The 19,000-nt window shown below is 50.8% G+C and overlaps 1 protein-coding gene across 1 annotated transcript; it reads right to left on the reverse strand.

Annotated features, from left to right (window-relative positions):
- Nucleotides 1-301: 301 nt before the first annotated feature.
- Nucleotides 302-17,685, reverse strand: DIO1 (iodothyronine deiodinase 1). The gene is made up of 4 exons (XM_029948584.1): nucleotides 17,322-17,685; nucleotides 8,788-8,931; nucleotides 3,032-3,231; nucleotides 302-1,047 (listed from the first exon to the last, which is right to left on the reverse strand). Exons 1-4 carry the CDS (start codon nucleotides 17,641-17,643, stop codon nucleotides 979-981), a joined length of 735 nt encoding a protein of 244 aa, XP_029804444.1. The 5' UTR covers nucleotides 17,644-17,685; the 3' UTR covers nucleotides 302-978.
- Nucleotides 17,686-19,000: the final 1,315 nt, after the last annotated feature.

Genomic DNA, 19,000 nt, shown 5'->3' on the forward strand with positions numbered 1-19,000 from the left:
GAGGCACTTGATCCCACGAACCGAACCATGAGATCATGATCAGAGCTGAAATTAAACGTCAGACACTTAATCAACCGAGCCACCCAGGCGCCCCTCCAACGTGAAACATTCTTCAGCAAGAGTTCACAAGACAAAGAAACATTTGATACATAACCCACAGGGAATGAATGTTTTTCCCACCAAATGAGGCTCTTCCAGCATATGGTATTTTTGCAGGTCAGATTACACTGGGCCAGAATAAAAGATAAAGCAGGCTGACGCAAATTGGAAGAGAAAATGTAAAGATCACACCGAAACCATCCCAGATCGCCTGCTATGTTTTAATCATTCTGTATTAGCTTGCTGCATCTTAAAACATTTTCTTTCAAGTCAAGTCACAGCTGTGTGTACTTTAGGCTGTGGCCGTCATAGACAAACATGAAAAGAAGCAGAGTTAAAACAGATGAATACCAATGGTGATCCGTTAGTCTGATGTACTCTAACCCAAATGACCATCAGGAGACTTGCAAAGAAATCAGAGAAACAATTTCAAATACATGCTTCTGCATAAACTAATGACAGCTTTCAATCCCTCATCTCTCTCTCTCTAAACAACGGGAGTGCTCCCCATGCTTGGTTCCAAAAACCAATTCGGTATCTTAGATGATCAATTCCATAAATGGTAAACTTGGTAAAATGGATTTACCGAACGTAAGGACTGCCATATCTAACCACTTTGTATCAGAGTGGCTGGAGATGGGGACCACTTGCAATGAATGTGGTCTCCGCCACAGGGGCAGGGGTGACATTCTGTACAGCCTGTAACCTTGCTGCCCCATTTTCCGATTACAGTTGTTGGGTAGATCAGACAGATCTGAGCTAGTGGTTCAGCTTGCAGATACAGGTCAAGGGGTAAAAGCCACATGGGTTGGGGGAGTGGAGAGCCGGGACTTGAGGACTCCTCCTGTTGATCACCTCGGGCGGGGAACCCTGCCCAGGCTAACTGTGAAGCTTTTTCAGAACAGCACGAACTTCCTCTGGATGGTAGTTCCAAGGGCCAGGTTTACCCTGCAAGAAAAATAAATCAGCATTCCCAGATGTCCGACCTGCAGGAATTAGTACGTCTGGAGCCTAGCTCAGAGAACTGGGCTAGCGATAGCTACACGGGCGTTGTCAGGACGGTATAGACAATGGCAGATGAGATCACGCAGGGAGAGGGTATGGAGTGGCACTCACTTTTAATGGGCAGACTGGAGAGAGAAGTACCGGGAGAACCAGAGGAGGTAAAGGGAATTGTTTCAAAAGGAGAAAGGGGTTTCTACAAATAAGCAGTTCTTCCATAATTAGACCTTCAGACAGGCCTTATCTTCTCTACATCAGAACCACCTCTGCCTCTCCAGTCCCGCTGCCCTAGTTCAGCCCTCTTCGGCCCCTGCTTGGGCAGCCAAGTCCCACTTCCTGACTTTCCGCAGTCCTCAGCCCCTGCTTCCTCCAGTCCATGCCTCCCCCAATAGCCAGTGATCTTTCTAAAATACAAATCCAATCAAGCCTGTATCCTGCTCAGAACTCATCCATGGCATGCCCTAAGAGGTAGGCTGCACTCCTTGGCCCGGAATGAGACCCCAGTCACCTGAATGCCCCAACTCTCCATCCACACCCTTCTCTAACATGCCTCGATGCCTTTGCTCAGCTCCTTCCCTGTATTTGCCATGATTTTCATGCACCACGCTCACATGGCTGGCTTCCTAGCCTTTAAGGCCCAAGCAGTTTTCACCACCTCCAAAGAGCCCACCTTTCCTCAGAGGTCGGGGAATCTGAGAGCCGGATCTGTTCTGACGCCTCACACTTTTCCATTTGTATACTGTCTGAGCTGTTTTTGTGCTAGAACACAGGACTGAGTGGTTGTAATCGGGATTATTTGGTCCACAAAGTCAAAAATATTTACAGTCTGGCCCTTTGCAGAAAAGGTGTGCTGATCTCTGCTCTAGAGTCTCACAGCACTTGGGACACTGGACACTCGATGTGTCTTCCTCGTCCTCCGGACTGTGAGCACCTCCAAGGAAGGGGCGGGTCATTTTCGAATCGGTTCTGTGTTGCCAGTACTTGTGCAGGGCCTGACCCTGCTGGCCTCAATCATGCCATCTTAGGGCCATGTCTCCAGGGAGGAGAAAGGCAGAAGGATGTGATTCTTGTGTTGTGACCCTGGCAGCCTGGGGACTCATCTGCAAATTGTTGCTCATTTTACCCACAGAAGTAGGGCCAGCTTGACCCGTGGGCAGAGGAGTATCCACACGGCTGGGCTTCATGCACCCTCCAAGGCTTGAAATCCCTTCGGCAGCTATGAAACAGTTTCTGCCCTCCTGGGGAGGCCAACAGTGCCCGAGTGGTCAGAGGCTATGCTTACATTCCCCACTCTGGCCAGGCTGGAAGCCCTAAGGTGGGACACAATCACCAGAAAGGAGGCCGAGACTCAATTCCTGCCTTGAATCCCTGCTTCGGCATTTCCAGCTCTTAACTACAGGGTTCGATCTCTTCTCCGTCCTACACCCACTCCTTCCCTCCCCCCACCTCCCCCACCCGCCCCCAGGTTCAGGCCTGTCTCTGACAAGTGCAGCTTCAGAGCCTCCCACTCCTGGCCCCTCCCATTCAAAGGATTCAGAACTGAAATCAGAGCCTTGTGCTGTGTGACGCTGGGCAAGTCAATGTCCTTCTCTGAGCACTGTTTATCTGCTGAAATGAAAACTATATTCTCTCATTCAGCTTCAGACCGAATGGGGGCGGGTCCAGTCTTCCGGGTTCAGAAGGCTGCCAGGAGGCTACAGCTCCAGTCCAAATGCTAGGGATAGGAAAGTCCCATTATTTCACCTCCCATGAGGTGGGGAGCCAGAACCTCCATTTTGCAGAAGAGGAAAGGGAAACTCCAAGACAGGAAAGGACTTGCCCCTGGTCACATGGCTGGTAAATGGCTGGGCAACAACTCAAATGTAGATCTGTCTGATGCAAAGCCCGCTCTGCCCTCACCCCTCCAGCACCCCTTGCCCCCGGTCACCACCTTGTAGAGGATCCTGCCCTCCTGGAGCACATAGAGCCTCTCGGGCAGCGCTGCGTACAGCCGGCTGCTTTGGTTCTGCATCGTGTCCACCACCACGGGGCACTGGGGGCGCCTGTCCAGCAGCAGGCGGGCTGCCTGCAGGCGGTCCTGGAGATCCCGATGATTCCTGATGTTCACGTTGTTCTTGAAGGCCCAGCCATCTACAAAAGGACAGACGAGCAGTGGGCCTCACAGGCATGGTGCATATTTCCTGCAGATGAAACACCCCATCCCCACCGCCACCCACCCCTTTGTAACAGAGGGTCCCAGATAGAGGAGCCCTTGGCCATGATTTGGCCCAGCTTCCTATCATGGACGAATGCATGAGATCACACACGGAGGTACTGACGGATCCAAAAACGAAGCCCAGGGCTCCTGACTCCCAGACTTCGGCTCTTCAGCCTGCGAGAGTCCAGTAGGCCAGTGCTTCTCGAACATGAATGTGCACTTGATCCTCACGAGGACCTTGTTAAAGAAAGATCCCGAGACTGACCGGCAGTGGGGTCCACCAATCTGTTTTCACAGCCTTCCTAATGATTCTAACACATACCGAAGTTTGAGAACTACCATTCCAGAGTCTAGACAATCTCCTTCTTCTGATTATTCTCCACCAGAATGTTCTTCCCTAGCGACAGTTTCTGTAAGAGGTTATCACATCACGTTTGCACGACATCAGAATGTTCTTTCCAAAATGCAAACTTGACCATGGCACTCTCCTGCCATGGCTTTTGATGGCTCCCTGTGATCCTCAGGATAAATCCCAAGCTCCCCACTGACCTGGGCTGTCTCACCTGCATTCCTCCAGCCTTCGCTGCAGCCAGCTGGGTGAGGTACCAGGGACCCCTGGACTCACAACCCCCAAGCCGCCTCTCACCTCCACCCTTTCACAGTGCTGCCTTCACCCACGGTGTGAGGGGAACAGGATCTTCTCTTTCCTACAACTTCTGATGTGCTGCTGGTGTTAGCTGTCCCGACAGCCTCGGGGTGCCTGCCACTCAGGGTGAGCCCGTAGCCAAGTACAACTGCCAGCCTGGCAATGACCCTTACTTTCAGCCCCTCCTAAGAAGTATCCCTGCCTCCTGATCTTGCTCCTCCAAAGATCTTTGACACTGCTACTGACACAAAATGTAATCAGGTTATTTCCCTCTGCTTACAAATCAGTTACAGGACCCGTTCCGTGGCATAGCGCGTAATGATCCCGACCATCTCTCTCCACAAGTACTTCTGGTCACGGCTCCCGGTCCTTCCGCATCTAGCCAGAGTGACTCCTCCTCCAATGATGTGGACCCCTCTCTTCCCTGTCTCCTTACCATCTCTTCCACATCTGAGATCCTACCTGTCTTTTTAAGGCTCACCTTGGGGCACCTGGGTGGCTCAGTCTGACTTCAGCTCAGGTCATGATCTCACAGCTCCTGAGTTCAAGTCCCGTGTTGGGCTCTGTGCTCATAACTCGGAGCCTGGGGCCTGCTTCAGATTCTGTGTCTCCTTTCCTCTCTGCCCCTCCCCCATTCAGTCTCCCTCTCTCTCTCCCTCTCTCTCTCCCCCCCTTCAAAAATAAATAAACATTAAAAAAAAATTAAAGGCTCACCTCTACCACAGCGCTTCTCTCCGTTGGGACTATTGGCGTTTGGTGGTGGGGGTGCCATCCTGAATGTTCCCCGATGTTGAGCAGCACCTTTGGCCTCTGCTCACTAGATGTCAGTAGCACTGCTCTGACATTTTGTGACAACTAAAAACTTCTCCAGACATTGCCAAATATCCCTTGGGGGACAAAATCACCCTCAGTTGAGAACCACTGCTCTAACACCCTCTCCTCCAGGAAGCCTTCCCTGACACACTCAGCTGTGTGATATTGGGTAGGATCTTGAAATCTCTTAAAATTTTTTTAAATGTTTATTTATTTTGGATATATATATAGAGAGAGAGAGAGTGCACGAGCAGGTGAGAGGGCAGGGAAAGAGGGAGACACAGAATCTGAAGCAGGCTCTAGGCTCTGAGCTGTCAGCACAGAGCCTGACACGGGGCTCGAACCCACAAGCAGTGAGATCATGACCTGAGCCGAAGCTGGATGCTCAACCAACTGAGCCACCCAGGTGCTCCTGAAATCTCTTTAAATTCTCAGTTTCCCCATCTGCTGTGGGAATAATAGAACCTATGTTGCAGAGGGCTGGTGGAATGGCTTGGATGGCATAATTTGTATGGAAATTCCTTCATAGAAGCTGCTTGGAAAATACTGGTTTATTTTGCCCGTGTGCCCTAAATAACAGACAGGTGAGAAAGAACCCAGTGTTTATTCGGTAACGCAGATTATGGCTACTTTCCTCCCGAGATGCCTTTTAGGCTGCTTAGCTTGAAATAGAAGGGGATTTTCAATTGGCCTCATTTGCCAAGGCGCCCCTCTGCCTACTTACAGGAAGTGGTACACGTTAGTTAACGGACCCACAACCGTAAAGTGTTACCGGCCTTGCCTTCCTACTTGCCTCCTTTCTGGGGAGCCTGGGACCCAAGTAATGTGGTCATAGGTTCCTTTGGAAGCCACGTGGCCTGTGTTTACGGGAGTAGCTGCCTCCCCGGGTAATACAAGGTGGTTAAGTCTATCGGCAGAAACGGCTCTACCTCCTCAGGGCTTCAAAGAAAAACCAGCTCTCAGGAGAAATTCACACCAGGATACAAGTGCCTGGCCGTAGTTTACGGTAATTATTACCTGCCCCAAGACATCAAAACTTTGTAGATGACAATAATGCCAGCCTATATTGGTCTCATGTCCAGGCAGTCAGGCTTGTGCAACAATGAGCTCATCGGGGCTTCACGACAGCCACCTACGGAGATCAGGCGGGATTCTCGTCCTTGTCCTGAAGCTGAGAACATGGAGGCCCAGGGAGGAGCAGTGACTTGCTTCCCCAGCTTTAACAGGGAGTTCCTGAGAGGCAGGACTTGTGTCTCATGTGTCTCATGTGTCTCCATATCCCTGGGCCCAGCGCAGGTACTCATTAAACATTGTCGAATGAGTGTGAGGTTGGTGTTGCCATCCTACTTTAGTGTCGCAGAAGTGGGCACGGAAGGGAAGCTGTCCAAGCTCACGTGGCCAGCGTGTGATGGAGCCAGGAGCCATACTCAGGTCTGAAGCTCCAAAGTCTGTGTTCTTCCCACCAGGCCTCAGGCCTCCCTATAATTTACCTGGACAGACGTGGCGTGTGGAGGAAAAGGAAGCCAACTGGGTGGGGTGAGAGGCCCCAGACCTGGAGGGATTGGCGGACACTGGCTCCGTGCATTTTAATTGTGGGGTTCATGCCATATTCACTTCTGTCTGGTTGACAGAAACAAGTACCCCGGGGAAGGAGACGGAGAGGGGAAAGAAATGACTGAATGAGGAGTGGCAAAGCACAGAAGCAAGAGAACAGTCTGTGTCAGAACAGGGTCAGGAAGTCCTTCCTCGAAGGCTTGAGGTTCTGAAAGGGTTAAACCTGCTGGGGCTGACTCCAGGAGAAACAGGGCAGATACTGGGACCAGGAACAAGTTCTCTTGACGATCCAGCCATCTTGTGACAGTTTACAGCTTATTCCTTTAGAGAGTAAAGCTGGATCCTCCGTGTCCTTGTCACCACAAGTGTGGTCCCTGCACCAGCAGCCTCTGCCTCACCTGGGAGCTCGCAGCACCGCTGGCCCAGCGAGGTCCCCAGGTCGCTGCCGCGAGGTCAAGTTTGACAAGTGCTGCCCCAGGTCAGTTAAATGGGCTTTGGCTGTGCTTCAGCTGCCAGCTGTGATGACATCAAGTCAGTGTCTCCTCTCAGCCAGGGAGACCACTGACACCTGAAGGCGCCCAGCATCTCTCTCTGGAACTCCTGGCTGCTGCTCCCCCCAAGGAGCGTTTCACCCAGAGACACACTGCGCTGGCATTTGCTCTCCTGTGACTTATAGTCTTTTAAATTCTGTTATGGAAAAGGTTTAAAGAACAGAAGAGTAGAGAGAACAGGATGATGAACCTCTGTGTACCTGGTCCCCTGTGCTAATATTTCATCTTGTCCCAAACCGTTAATGAGGACAGAAGCTGCCAGTTAACTGAACACAGTATTAAGTTGAAAGAAGTTCTCAAACCTTTGGGTGGAATAAATCAGGATGCAATGGGCCTGATGTGGGGCCCTGGAATATCCTTTTTTTTATTAAAAATTTTTAGTGTTTATTTATTTTTGAGAGAGACAGAGAGAGACAGAGAGACAGAGCATGAGCAGGGGAGGGACAGAGAGAGAGGGAGACACAGAATCTGAAGCAGGCTCCAGACTGTGAGCTGTCAGCACAGAGTCCGATGCGGGGCTCGAACCCACAAACCACGAGATCATGACCTAACCTGACCCGAAGTCAGACTCTTAACCAACTGAGCCACCCAGGTGGCCCTGGAATGTCCATTTTTAACAAGCAACCCACATGGCTCTGACATCAGGGACCCAGGGGCCATATTGGAGAAAGCACTTCTGGACGAACTTCGCTGATAATTCACAGCAGCCTCCAGCACACGGATAAACCAGCAAGGCTAATACTGGCCTAAGCACACTCATTCACCCAGCTTTGGCCGAGCTCCAGTCCTGTGACACGGGCTCTGCCAGGTGCTGGGAGACCGACAAAAATCGTGTGGGAGACGGGCGAATCAATGACACTTGTCCCTCCTGCCTTCTTCAGCCTTCGGGTTTGAGAGTTGGGCTACACTTATGGGTTCAGTCTCCTTGAAAATCGGGGGATAGGGGTGTGTCTGTCCATTTCGTAAAGTTCAGAGGGCTTAGACAGGAGCTGTAGGAGTTTCCAGGAGAGCTCTTCCGACAGAACTCCCCAGGAAAGGAACAAGATTAAACGTGAAGTACTGAAGGTGAGTGATGCCTGTTCGGGGCTGAAGGAAGAATTCCTGCCCCAGATGAACGTTAGCCCGGAGCAGCGGTTCTCAAAGTGTGGTCCCCAGACCAGCGGCTCCAGCTCCACGGGGAGCTTGTCAGAAATTCAAATCCACAGGCCCCACCCCAGACCTAACTGATAAATTCTGGGGTGGGCCCCTGCTGTCTGTTGTAACAAGCCTTCCAGGGGCACCTGGGTGGCTCAGTTGGTTGAGCGTCCAACTTCAGGTCAGGTCATGATCTCATGGTTTGTGGGTTCGAGCCCTGTGTTGGGCTCTGTGCTTTAGCTCAGAGCCTGGAGCCTGCTTTAGATTCTGTGTCTCCCTCTCTCTCTGACCCTCCCCTGCTCGCACTGTCTCTCTCTGTCTTTCAAAAATAAATAAAAAACATTAAAAGAATTGAAAAACAAACAAAAAAAACAAGCCTTCCACGTGCTTCTGATGCTCACTAAAGCTTGGGAACCATTGGCTGAGACGAACCAATGTCCCTTTGAGCTTCGAGAATCTCAGGCTGGATCACAAGTAGCTGTACGCAGTCATTCCAGTCTGAATTCCTCCTCTTAGCTCCCCTCCCTTGACTTCTCTATTTATCCGTTCAAAATGGCGGGTGCTCTCCAGCTAAACCCTCCAGGTCTTCTGCTCGGTGGGCCCGGTGGAAGGCACGCGTGGCGGAGTTAGCAGTGGTGGATAACCCCAGCAGGGACTTACCTGTGAATAGTAGAGCTCCTTCCCTCACTCCTCCTCTTCCACCCCAACCCCCACCCTTGAGCCAGGGCCTTCCAGAAGCCGGAGAGAAAAGAGAAGGTAGGAAGAGGGAAGGGCAGGGAGTCTCTCTCTACCTGATGCGTGTGCTTCTTCGATGTAGATGATGAGAAAGTCTGCTATGGAGCAAAAGTCTTCAACAAGTCTCTTGAACTGGTCAAATTTGAAAAGAAATGAAGGTCAGGTACAGCTTCCAAAATTCAGCACCAATGGCCTGTTGCCTGAAACAGGAACGGAACCGTCAACAGCCCATCATCCATACAGCCTTGATCTGCCAGTACCATCTTCACTCCTGCCCTCACTTCGGTTACCCCATTAAAACCATTTTTTAATGTTTATCTTGAGAGAGAGAGGGAGAGAGAGAAAACGGGGGGAGAGGCAGAGAGGGGGAGGGAGAGAGAATCCCAAGCAGGCTCACCGCTGTCACAGCAGAGCCCAATGTGGGGCTTGAAACCACAAACTGTGAGATCATGACTTGAGCCAAAATCAAGAGAGTCAGACGCCTAACCAACAGAGCCGCCCAGGCACCCAAATTCTGTGACCACTTTTATTTTCCCTCAGAGATGGAGCCAGGTCACAGTGGGGGGCTGAAGCCTACAAGGCAAGACTTAACAGAGGCTGGAACCAGTTCACTCCTCTCCACAATGAGGCGATTTTATCAAGGGGTCTCTGTGGACCACCTGCAGCCACTAGGAGAGTCCCTCTCCCGCAGTTAACAAGGCGGGCTCACATCCTTTTTCGCATGCGGTGAGGTCAGTATACTGTGAGGGAGGCAACTTTTCTCCTTGTTTACAGGCTTGCTCCAGGCCACACAGCAGGTCAGTGGTGGAGTTAAAATTAATACTCTGGCTCCTAGACTCTCAATTTAGTACTCTTCCCATGCAGAGCCTCTGTTTCTCCATTCGCAAATAGACATAATAATAATACTTATAGTATCATTATAAGGATTGAAGAAGGTAATACAGATAAGGGCTTCAAACGGTGCCTGGCTTGTAGCAGATACTCAATAAATGTGAGCCGTTGTTATCCGCTGTCCATTCCTGAGCTGTGAAGCGGGGAGGGGCGGAGAAGGGATGCCCCCAAGAGGAGGGACGGGTGAGACCAGACTGGCTACATAACCTGCTGGCCCAGTGCAAAATGAAAAAGCTGAGCGCTTGTTTACAAAGCGGGGAAGGGGAGTGCCCCTACATATATTAAAATCAAAAGATTTTCTTCTGTGGTCTCTCTCCGGCACTGGCATGGTATTTTTTTAGCTACTACTTAATGCCATGCTCCCATGGACAGAGGGGTATTCATGGACTGCACAGACTCTCATGACCACCCAGGAACCCCCAAAACTCGGTGCTCGTGTCCATGTATGTGTGTGGCCAGTGGCTGCCTGTAGCACTGCATCCACACACTGTGCCCAGCTAGGAGCACAGAAATTGAGCTGGACGTTTACCCTTCCCATCATGCCCACTTCCTACCTCACAGCATATAACCACCTCCATTCAGGGACATGCCAGGCTCCTTGATGGGGTGGGGGGTAGGTGGGCAAGAGGCCTCTCCCACCTCGTTACCCCACACACTCGGCAAACTGCACAAGGCACTGTCAGCTCGGGAGGGGGACGGCCACCTCCACACCCTGCCATGAGACAAGGCAAGATGAGCACACCCGGTCTCAACCTTCCCCATGTCCGCGTCCAGACCCTCTCTGGGGTCAAAGGTGGCAGCAGTCACTGGCTAGGACTGGGAAGGAGGCTGGGCAAGCCCTGCATCTGAGGTGGGAAGAGAGGCTGTGGAGAACATGTCCCAGGGAGCAAGAAGGCGGAGGGAGGCAGGATCCTGCATGAGCCAAGTCTCCAAGTCCCCTGGCACATTCCATTGTCCCATTAGGCCTCACTTTTTTTTTTTTAATGTTTTATTTATTTTTTGAGAGAGAGAGAGTGAGCAAGGGAGGGTCGAGAAAGAGGGAGACACAGAATCTGAAGCAGGCTCCAGGCTCTGAGCTGTCAGCACAGAGCCCAACGCGGGGCTGGAACCCACAAACCGCAAGATCATGACCTGAGCCGAAGTCTGAAGCTTAACCAACTGAGCCACCCAGGAGCCCCTAGGCCTCAGTTTAAAATGCAGATTCAAAGATACAATGATTCAGGATTTCAACACAACTACTGCAGGCCATTGAACCCCAAACATGGGGCCCTTCTGAACGTGGAACCCTGTGTGACTCACTGGCCCCACACCCATGGAAACGGCCCCAGGTGGGTGCCTTCTGCAACCCTCCTACCTTAGATGGGGTAACTGCAGGGAGCTGCCAGCACCTGGTGCTTAGCTGTGGCCTGAGCTGACATTGTGAGCCCTTCCCTCACATCTGTCACAACGTACAGGCCGGGCCACTGTTGCCCCTTGTGGGCGGGCCCTGTTCTTCATTCATCCTCACGTCCCCAAGCTCGCCCTCATTCCACCTACATGCAAGCTGTTCTTTTTTTTTTTTTTTTAATGTTTTTACTTTATATTTGAGAGACAGAGAGAGACAGCGGGAGCAGGGGAGGGTCAGAGAGAGAGGGAGATACAGAATCTGAAGCAGGCTCCAGGCTCTGAGCTAGCTGTCAGCACAGAGCCCGACGCGAGGCTCGAACCCACGAACCACGAGATCATGACCTGAGCCGAAGCCGGACACTTAACCGGCTGAGCCACCCAGGTGCCGCAAGCTGTTCTGACTTCGCATGTGCAAGGCTCTCAGACACCAGGGATGCAGCAGAGAACAAGGCCAGCAGGCACCTGCCTGCATGTAATTTGAGGTCTATTTAATGGCAAAAAAACAAGTAAACACATAAATGTGGTAATGTCACCTTGTGATAAGTGTTACGAAAGAGACTGTAAAGGAGTGACCTACTTTGGACAGTTGGGTCGGGAAACGCCTCTGAGGAAGTGCCATTTCACCTGCGAAATGAAGGCTAGGAAAGAGCCAGCCAAGGGCAAAGGGAGAAGAGCATTCCAGACAAAAGGACTCCAACTCGTACAAAGGCCCTGAGGCAGGAGACAGCTGGCGTGTTCAAGGACCTGCAAGGCCACTGTGACCAGAGCCAGGCCTGGGGAGGGGTGGGGGGTGGGAAACAAGAGGCATGACTGGAGAGGTAAGTATGGGCCAGGGGAGGCAGGCTATCCTATGCCTTGGTGAAAAGTCTGGATTTTATCCTAGGTACAAAGGGACATCCTAGAAATATAAACCAAGGATGGCGGATATTTATTGCAATTTTGGCTGCCCAGTTTCCAAGCCTCCTTCCTAGTTGGAATTTCCTATTTTATTAGGCTATCCATGGGAGAGTATGCCTCTGTGGAGGACGGAGGGGCCAGGTCTGTACTCTGTCCTGAGCAGCCAAGGCATAAGCAGTGACCCAGGCGGGGCTGATTGGACCCTCCCACCTAGGTCTTTGGTTGCGGAGCCATTGAGACGGCAGAGTTCATCCATGGCCCAGTGGTAGTGCCCGTGTCAGGGATGGGGGGGTCCTGGGGGCGGGGCTTGGTTCTCAAGGCAACTACTGGGACAGCAGCATCCTGGCCTGACTGTTGGTGCTAAAAGACAGTCCAGGCCCAGGGCTCCAGCTGTGGTTGATTCTGGAAATCTTGCAACACCTTATTAATATGTTCTTTTGTACACGTATGTGTGTGCCTAAGAAAGCCAGAGTCAGTTTCTGTGGCTTGCAAGCCAGAACCTTGACTGTTAGGTAGAGGTGTATAATGATACACGATCAGATTTACACTTGGACATCACTCTTTGGAGAGAGGGCTGAGGATGGGAATGGAAGTGGGCAGGATCCAGTTAGGGGGCGTCAGAGAAATGCATGTGAGGGACCATGGGAGCCCGGGCGAGTATGTGGGCAGCGGAGAAGGGGAAAGATAGAGCTTGCTGATGGAGGGGAACAGAGGGCATTTTAACTTGCTAATGCTTCCTTCCATTAGTTATACCCTCACCTTGCTATGCAGTGGGATTGAAGCAGCTTCCACATACAGTAAAACATATATATGTATATATTTTTTTTAAATCATGCCTTTCTGGGAGGCACAGAACAGGAGGGAACTAGCAAAGACAAATAAACCAGTCCTAAGGTCCTATGCATTCATTATAACTGAGTTTCCTGCTGCCCAAGTAAAGACAGAAACAATTGGTTATTTAGTCTTCATTTTTTAGGGGTGCCTGGGTGGCTCAATCGGTTAAGCGTCTGGCTTCAGCTCCGGTCATGACTTCATGGTTCGTGGGTTCAAGCCCCGTGTCGGGCTCTGTGCTGACAGCTAGCTCAGAGCCTGAGCCTATTTCGGATTCTGTGCCTCCCTCTCTCTCTGACCCTCCCCTGCTCGTGCTTTCAATCTCTCTCTCTCTCTCTCAAAAGTAAAAGAAAAAACATTAAAAAAAATTTTTTTTATAGTCTTCACTTTTCAGTAGCTGAGGAGAAGGTTAACCAGGAGATACAAAGCACTCCGTGTGCTTGGCTCACAGATGTTCCCTTAGGAGGCCCTACGGGGCACTGAGTGGGCCTCAGTCCCTGCTGGTTGATTACACAAGTCCTCACCCATGTGACAGGGTTGCCCAGGTCTCATCAGGTTAGGCTCAGAGGTAAGTCAAGGCCAAGTGGTCAGCCATTGGCCTCCAATGACCCAAGAGAGTCATGCTTTAGATAAGAACCCAAAAGACTTAAGGTCAGGACCAGTGCTAAATATTAGCTGTCTGGAATTTTGTTTTTAATTGGAACAAAATTCGACACTCACTGATTAGGCCATTGGAAGAGACAGAGACATTTGTTTAATTATTTATAGTGGGGTTGGGTGCAGTGATCAGTATTGAGGGCAAAGTTTAAACTTAGTTCCCCACTTTTGTGGTAGCAGAGAGGAAGGATGGGTGCAGGGGGTAGCGGTCCGGAGGGCTGGCACTCTGCCTGTGTGCACAAGCCACGGTGCAAAGAACACCATCTCAGATGTCGGCCAAGCACTGTCAAGTCCTGCTTGTCTGTGTAAACAGGGAGACAGCTCTATAGCTGCTGCACTTGAACCCACCATCATGACCTCCATGCCAGTAAATTAACCCCCATACCAGGCTCTCTCAGCAGAGAAAGTGCATTTATAGTTGCTAGATGACACCACCTAAGTATACTTGGAGAGATTTTAGAGGATAGGAAACAGGGGCTGAAATAAATTCTGTTTCACATTAACTCCCAAGTACCTAGACAATAAAATACTCAGCATTGCCTTCTACCACAACATACCAGTTCATCAATGTTTTGCTGTGTGTGTGTGTGTGTGTGTGTGTGTGTGTGATGCAGACGATAGGAGGTGGCTGGAATTTCTCTGAGCCTCTGTTGTCTTATCCAACAACAAAAAGCACAGTAGCTGAGAGTCAGAAGGCACAACTTCTAATTCAGGCTCTACAAGAACTTGCTAAATGACTCTGAGCAAGCAATTTACCTCTCTGGGCCTTCGCATCTGAAAAAATGAAAGAACTGCTTTAGATTATCCATAGAGTCTTCTAGATCTTCCAGTCTGTGGCTGGAAATGAGTTCATATTTATACCTAAAGCGTACACCAGAGATTTTTAGTGGTCTGGTGGGTTTCCAAAGCAGTTATAGGATATCCTTCTATTAAGCAGAACTGATCATGTGAACATCCTGCTTGGAAATCCATCTGGAAGTCACCAATATGTTCAGGATGGAGTCTACCCCCTTTAGTAAGACACATGTCCCTTAAGTGCTGGTGACGTCTCCAGCCTCATCTTTCACCTCTTCATGCCTCTCACAGCCCCATTTCTGCCAAACTGAGGCTCCTCCCCTCTGTCCTGCTCTGCTCCCCACTTCCTTGTCCCACACACTCCAAGGCTTCACGGTCCTTAGACAATTGGCTCACCATCCTCTTCTCCAGGAAGCCTTCCTCTGACCACCTTCCTACCCCACCCCACTGCTTCCAGAACCCTCTGCTTCCCTCTTTCACTACACCATCTCCCCCTCTGGGTTATGAGATTTTCCAGGGCAGATACTAGTTGTGTTGACTTCTGTATCACCAGTGTCTATTATTTCAGGACCGCTCAGTACCATTCTTTCTGGGTCCATGTGCTGAAAGCCAACTCCTTTTATAAGTAGAGTTATCTTTTGTCTCTTGGGCTCCTTCTCTCTCCATTCTTCAGTCTCTGGTGCAACGGCAGGGAGCAGAGGCAGCTAGAACAGTCTTTAACATGTAAACTGAAAGCCAACAGTTAAAAGAGGCGAGTACACTCTGAACTGGCCGTGAAGCAAGTTGGCTTTCAGGGAGCGGGTCAGTAGATAATGGCATTCGTCAAGTCAGCCTGCTTCTAGCTCAGTGCTTGGCACATAGTGGACACTCAATAAAAGTAGGCTGTTATTCTCAGGGTTCTTATTATCGGTGGTCCCTTAGCAAATGTTGGATAAATAGAGGTCATTTGTGCACCGCAGCTTAAAGTCATGAGCAAGAAACTCTTGCCGGTTGCTCTGCTTGAAACGCTTTTCCCTTCCCAAGCTGCAAAAATCTTACTCATTTTTCAAGGCCAAGTTCCAAAACCACCTCCTCCAGGAAACAGTCCAAGTCCTGCAGGCGAACTTTATACCTTTGCAGCCTCCCCCATCTCATGGAGCTGTGAGGATTCATTTACTATGTCCATCTGTGCTGTGAAAGCATAACCTCCTTGAGTGAAGGAGCAAGCTCTTACCCAACTCTGCGTCCCTGGCGTCTGGCTGGGGGCCAGGCACAGAGGAGGCGCTCTGGAATGTTTGCTGAGACTCATTGAAAAAAATGAGATGAAGCAGCCCCGGTTCTGGGTCTGACTTGCTCGCTCACTGGCTCTGTTACCTTTGCTCTCCGTGTTCTCCGTTTTCCCTTCTAAAGTGAGAGGACTGGACTAGGTCAACTTGTCCCAAAGGGTGTTCTTTGGATCATGTGTGACGATGACAGGCATTTCCTCAGGGGGGAGAGCTGGGGGTTGTGTGTGTAAGAGGGAAATCGGTCAGTGCTTTGTCAGGGTTTTCTTTTTCTTCAAGGTTTGTTTGTTTTGAAGCTTCAGGGCTTCTCAGAGCTTTCAAAATATTCATGGGCTCTACACATTTCCAGGAGGAAGGGTTGGGTGTGCAGGGTTTCTCAAACGACTTCAGTCAGGGAACTTGAGGTGGTAAAGCATATCTGTGGAATTTGGCTTCCAAAGAACACGCTTTGAAAAACACTAGATTAGCCACTCACCTCAGGGAACTTCTCTCTCCACTGGGTCTAGGCCCTGGGAATTCAGAGATGGATCAGACACTGTGCCGTCATGAGGCTCCCGTTGGGCAGCCAGATGCTGGGGGGACAGACTCAGTGTCACAGGAGAGGTGCAGATGCAGAGCCATGAGTCCAGGAGAGAGAGCGCATGCCTAGCTGTAGGGATCTGAGCCGGCCTCATGGAACGGGGTGTGTGTGAGAGCAGCCCCCCCACCCCAATCCCACCCCCCACTGATGGCAGGTTTGGACTGTTGCTGATAGAGCGGGAAGAGCCAACAACATCACCAAGGCAGAGAAGGGAAAGCACAAAGGATGTGCAAGGCCGGAGAACTGGTCTGGAGGCCAGAGCATGAGGGGTAGCCCGCAGGTGAGATGGGGAAGGAAGGTGGGAGTTGGCTCAGGGAGGACCCTGAGCACAAGGCTGGGCCCGGGCTTCTTTCCGAGTGCAGAGAGCGGCTGCCAAGGCTGGTGAGCTGGGGACGTGCCTGTGGAGGGGTGATCTCAAAGCCAGTCACAAGTTGGGTGGGAAGGGAGAGAAAGGGGGAGGAGGAGGACGTCTTCCTAGGAGGGACCGCTGTGAGGACAAAAAAGAGATCTGTAAGACCCATATCGATAGAGCTGGGATACACAGGAGAGGGAGAGACAGTGCTTCAACATGTATTTACTGAGCACCGGTCATGGGCCAGCCCCGGCTACCAGGGTGGGAAGTGGGTTCGACTGCGGGCTCCACCTGCAGGGAGAGTGCAGGCTAGCAGGGGCAGCACAGAATTGCCTACCAGGTCAGGTGCAGTAAAGAAAAGCTTAGGATGTCCAGCATGGAAGAGGAGGGCACCTAGCCTACGGGGAGCCAGGGCTGGCTTGTTGCAGGAAGTGTCACTGAGCAAAAGTCTGAAGGATGAGCAGGAGCTGACCCGGCAGAGGGACTCTAAGAGCCTAAGAGCCTGTGGGAGGGGTGCCTGGGTGGCTCGGTTAGTTGAGCATCTGACTTCGGCTCAGGTCATGATCTCACGGTTCATGGGTTCGTGGGTTCAAGCCCCATGTTGGGCTCTGTGCTGACAGCATGGAGCCTGCTTCAGATTCTCTGTCTCCCTCTCTATCTGCCCTTCCCCCACCTCTCAAAAATGAATAAACATAAAAAAATAAAGAGCATGTGGAAGGGGCTGAAGGTCAGTGTAGCTGGTTTGTGGGTGAAGGGCCTAGGAAGGGGTGATGCCCCTCAGAAGAACAGAATGTAGAAGTCCTAGTTGCAGGAAGTGAGAAGACAAGAAGCCAAAAAATGAGCACCCAGAAGAGAATTCACGACTTCTCAACCCACTTCCCCATCCACCTCTGCTACCCCCACTCCAAGCACGTCTCAAGCTCGGAGCCGTCTCCTGACCTTGCATGAAGTCCCAGATGGTGCACCGCTGTCCTGAGAGCCGGACCACAGGGCAGTTGGGAGCCGGACCTCCTGGCTCAGTCCTGTCCTCGAGTCGCTGCCATCGGACTTTCAGGACAAACCAGAAATACTGCACACTGTACAGGGTCGGGGCCCAGTTGTCATAGGAAAAGTGGGGGTTCTTTCGGTTCATGGCCACGATGTGTTGCTTGACTCTCGTGGGAAAGAGTATCAGGCACACTTTGCCCACAGCCACCTGCAGGGCCACCTGCAAGAGGACCCAGAGCCTCCTCAGCCACAGCCCTGCCTGGGGCAGCCCCATCTTGGCACAGCCAGAGCCGGCTCTGGCGCCGGTGGGCAGAGAGGCCACAGCCAGGCGGTAATGGGCGGAGCTGAACAAAGGTGCAGGGTGGTTGTAGCCAACCCAGGACAGCAGGAAGGTGCTGGGACAGAAGGTGTCTGCCTTCCTTGTCAATGGAATGGAAAATTCCAAAGCGATTGCTAGAAGGTCTCTTCTAATTATTATCATTTCTGATCCTTTGCGTTAACCTTTGAGAGACCCTAGGACTGGGAGACTTCAGATTTTAAATCCTCCCTCTGATACATTTTTAAAAACCAATACTTAAAAAGATCACACTTCAAGGGACTCTGTGGTCCTTTAGAAAGGCTCTGTTGAAAGTGAGTAAGTTCTAACATTAATTGTTCTTTGAATAATGTGAACGGTTTCTTTACTAGTGAAAGAGGGTTTTCCCACTCACAGCTTCTTACCTGGTGGTTGAATGTTTCTGGGGGCATAGCCTCCCCAGAGGATTTTGGGCCTGGAAACTCCCCAGGCAGAGACAGAGCTGGGTTATCCGCCAAGAAAACCTGGACGTGTGTGTGTGTGTGTGTGTGTGTGTGTGTGTGTGTGCGCACGCGCTGTAACTACCACACTCTGCACTGGATGCAGTCTAGAGTGGGGAAGAGACAAGTAAGCAAAAAAGTTATCATTTGGCATATTAAGCACAGAAACAAGCTGGGTGGGCAGTCTGGAAGCATGGAGGAGGGCAGTCAATTCTGTTTAGAGAGGTCATGAGGAGGTCCCCCAAAGTGATATCTATGCTGAAACCAGAAAAGCAGAACAAGCAGTAAGCCAGGTAAATGGGGTCTTGGTCTTGGTGGAAGGAACCACATGTCCAAAGACCTAGGAGCCAAAGAGAGCATGGGCCACTGGAAAAATTAAAAGAAGTATCCTAGAAGCTCAGAGCTGGAAAGTGTTTTAGAAAACATCTAAAACTACTTTCCGTTTAAGCAGGGAAACTGAGGCCCAGAGAGGGGAAAGGACTGAAGGCCAGCTTTGCAATTAACGTGCGGGGAGTTAGTTAACAAAGCTTGAAGTTTACCCCTCTCTCATGCATTTGCATACCTGTGTGTTAGGGCAGAGGGGACAAAGACTTGAAAGCTGACTGCCCCAGTCAAAGTGTTTTCCTTGGCCTCTAGCACACTAACTCTATGTAGAGAAGAAAAAAACAGCTCCAAAAGCTGTTCTGTTTCTAAGCATCTCACTGTAAATGCCAACCCGTGCTCCCAAACTATAGCACCTGCCTGTTTGAGCAGTAATAACCCCTAATGTGTACATAGCATTTTCTCATACAAAGCATTTGTTTGTTTGTTTTAAAAAGACTGTATTTTTTTCAAGC

The sequence above is a fragment of the Suricata suricatta genome, chromosome 8 (assembly GCF_006229205.1).
Source record: "Suricata suricatta isolate VVHF042 chromosome 8, meerkat_22Aug2017_6uvM2_HiC, whole genome shotgun sequence".
In the NCBI taxonomy this organism is placed as follows: Eukaryota; Metazoa; Chordata; class Mammalia; order Carnivora; family Herpestidae; genus Suricata; species Suricata suricatta.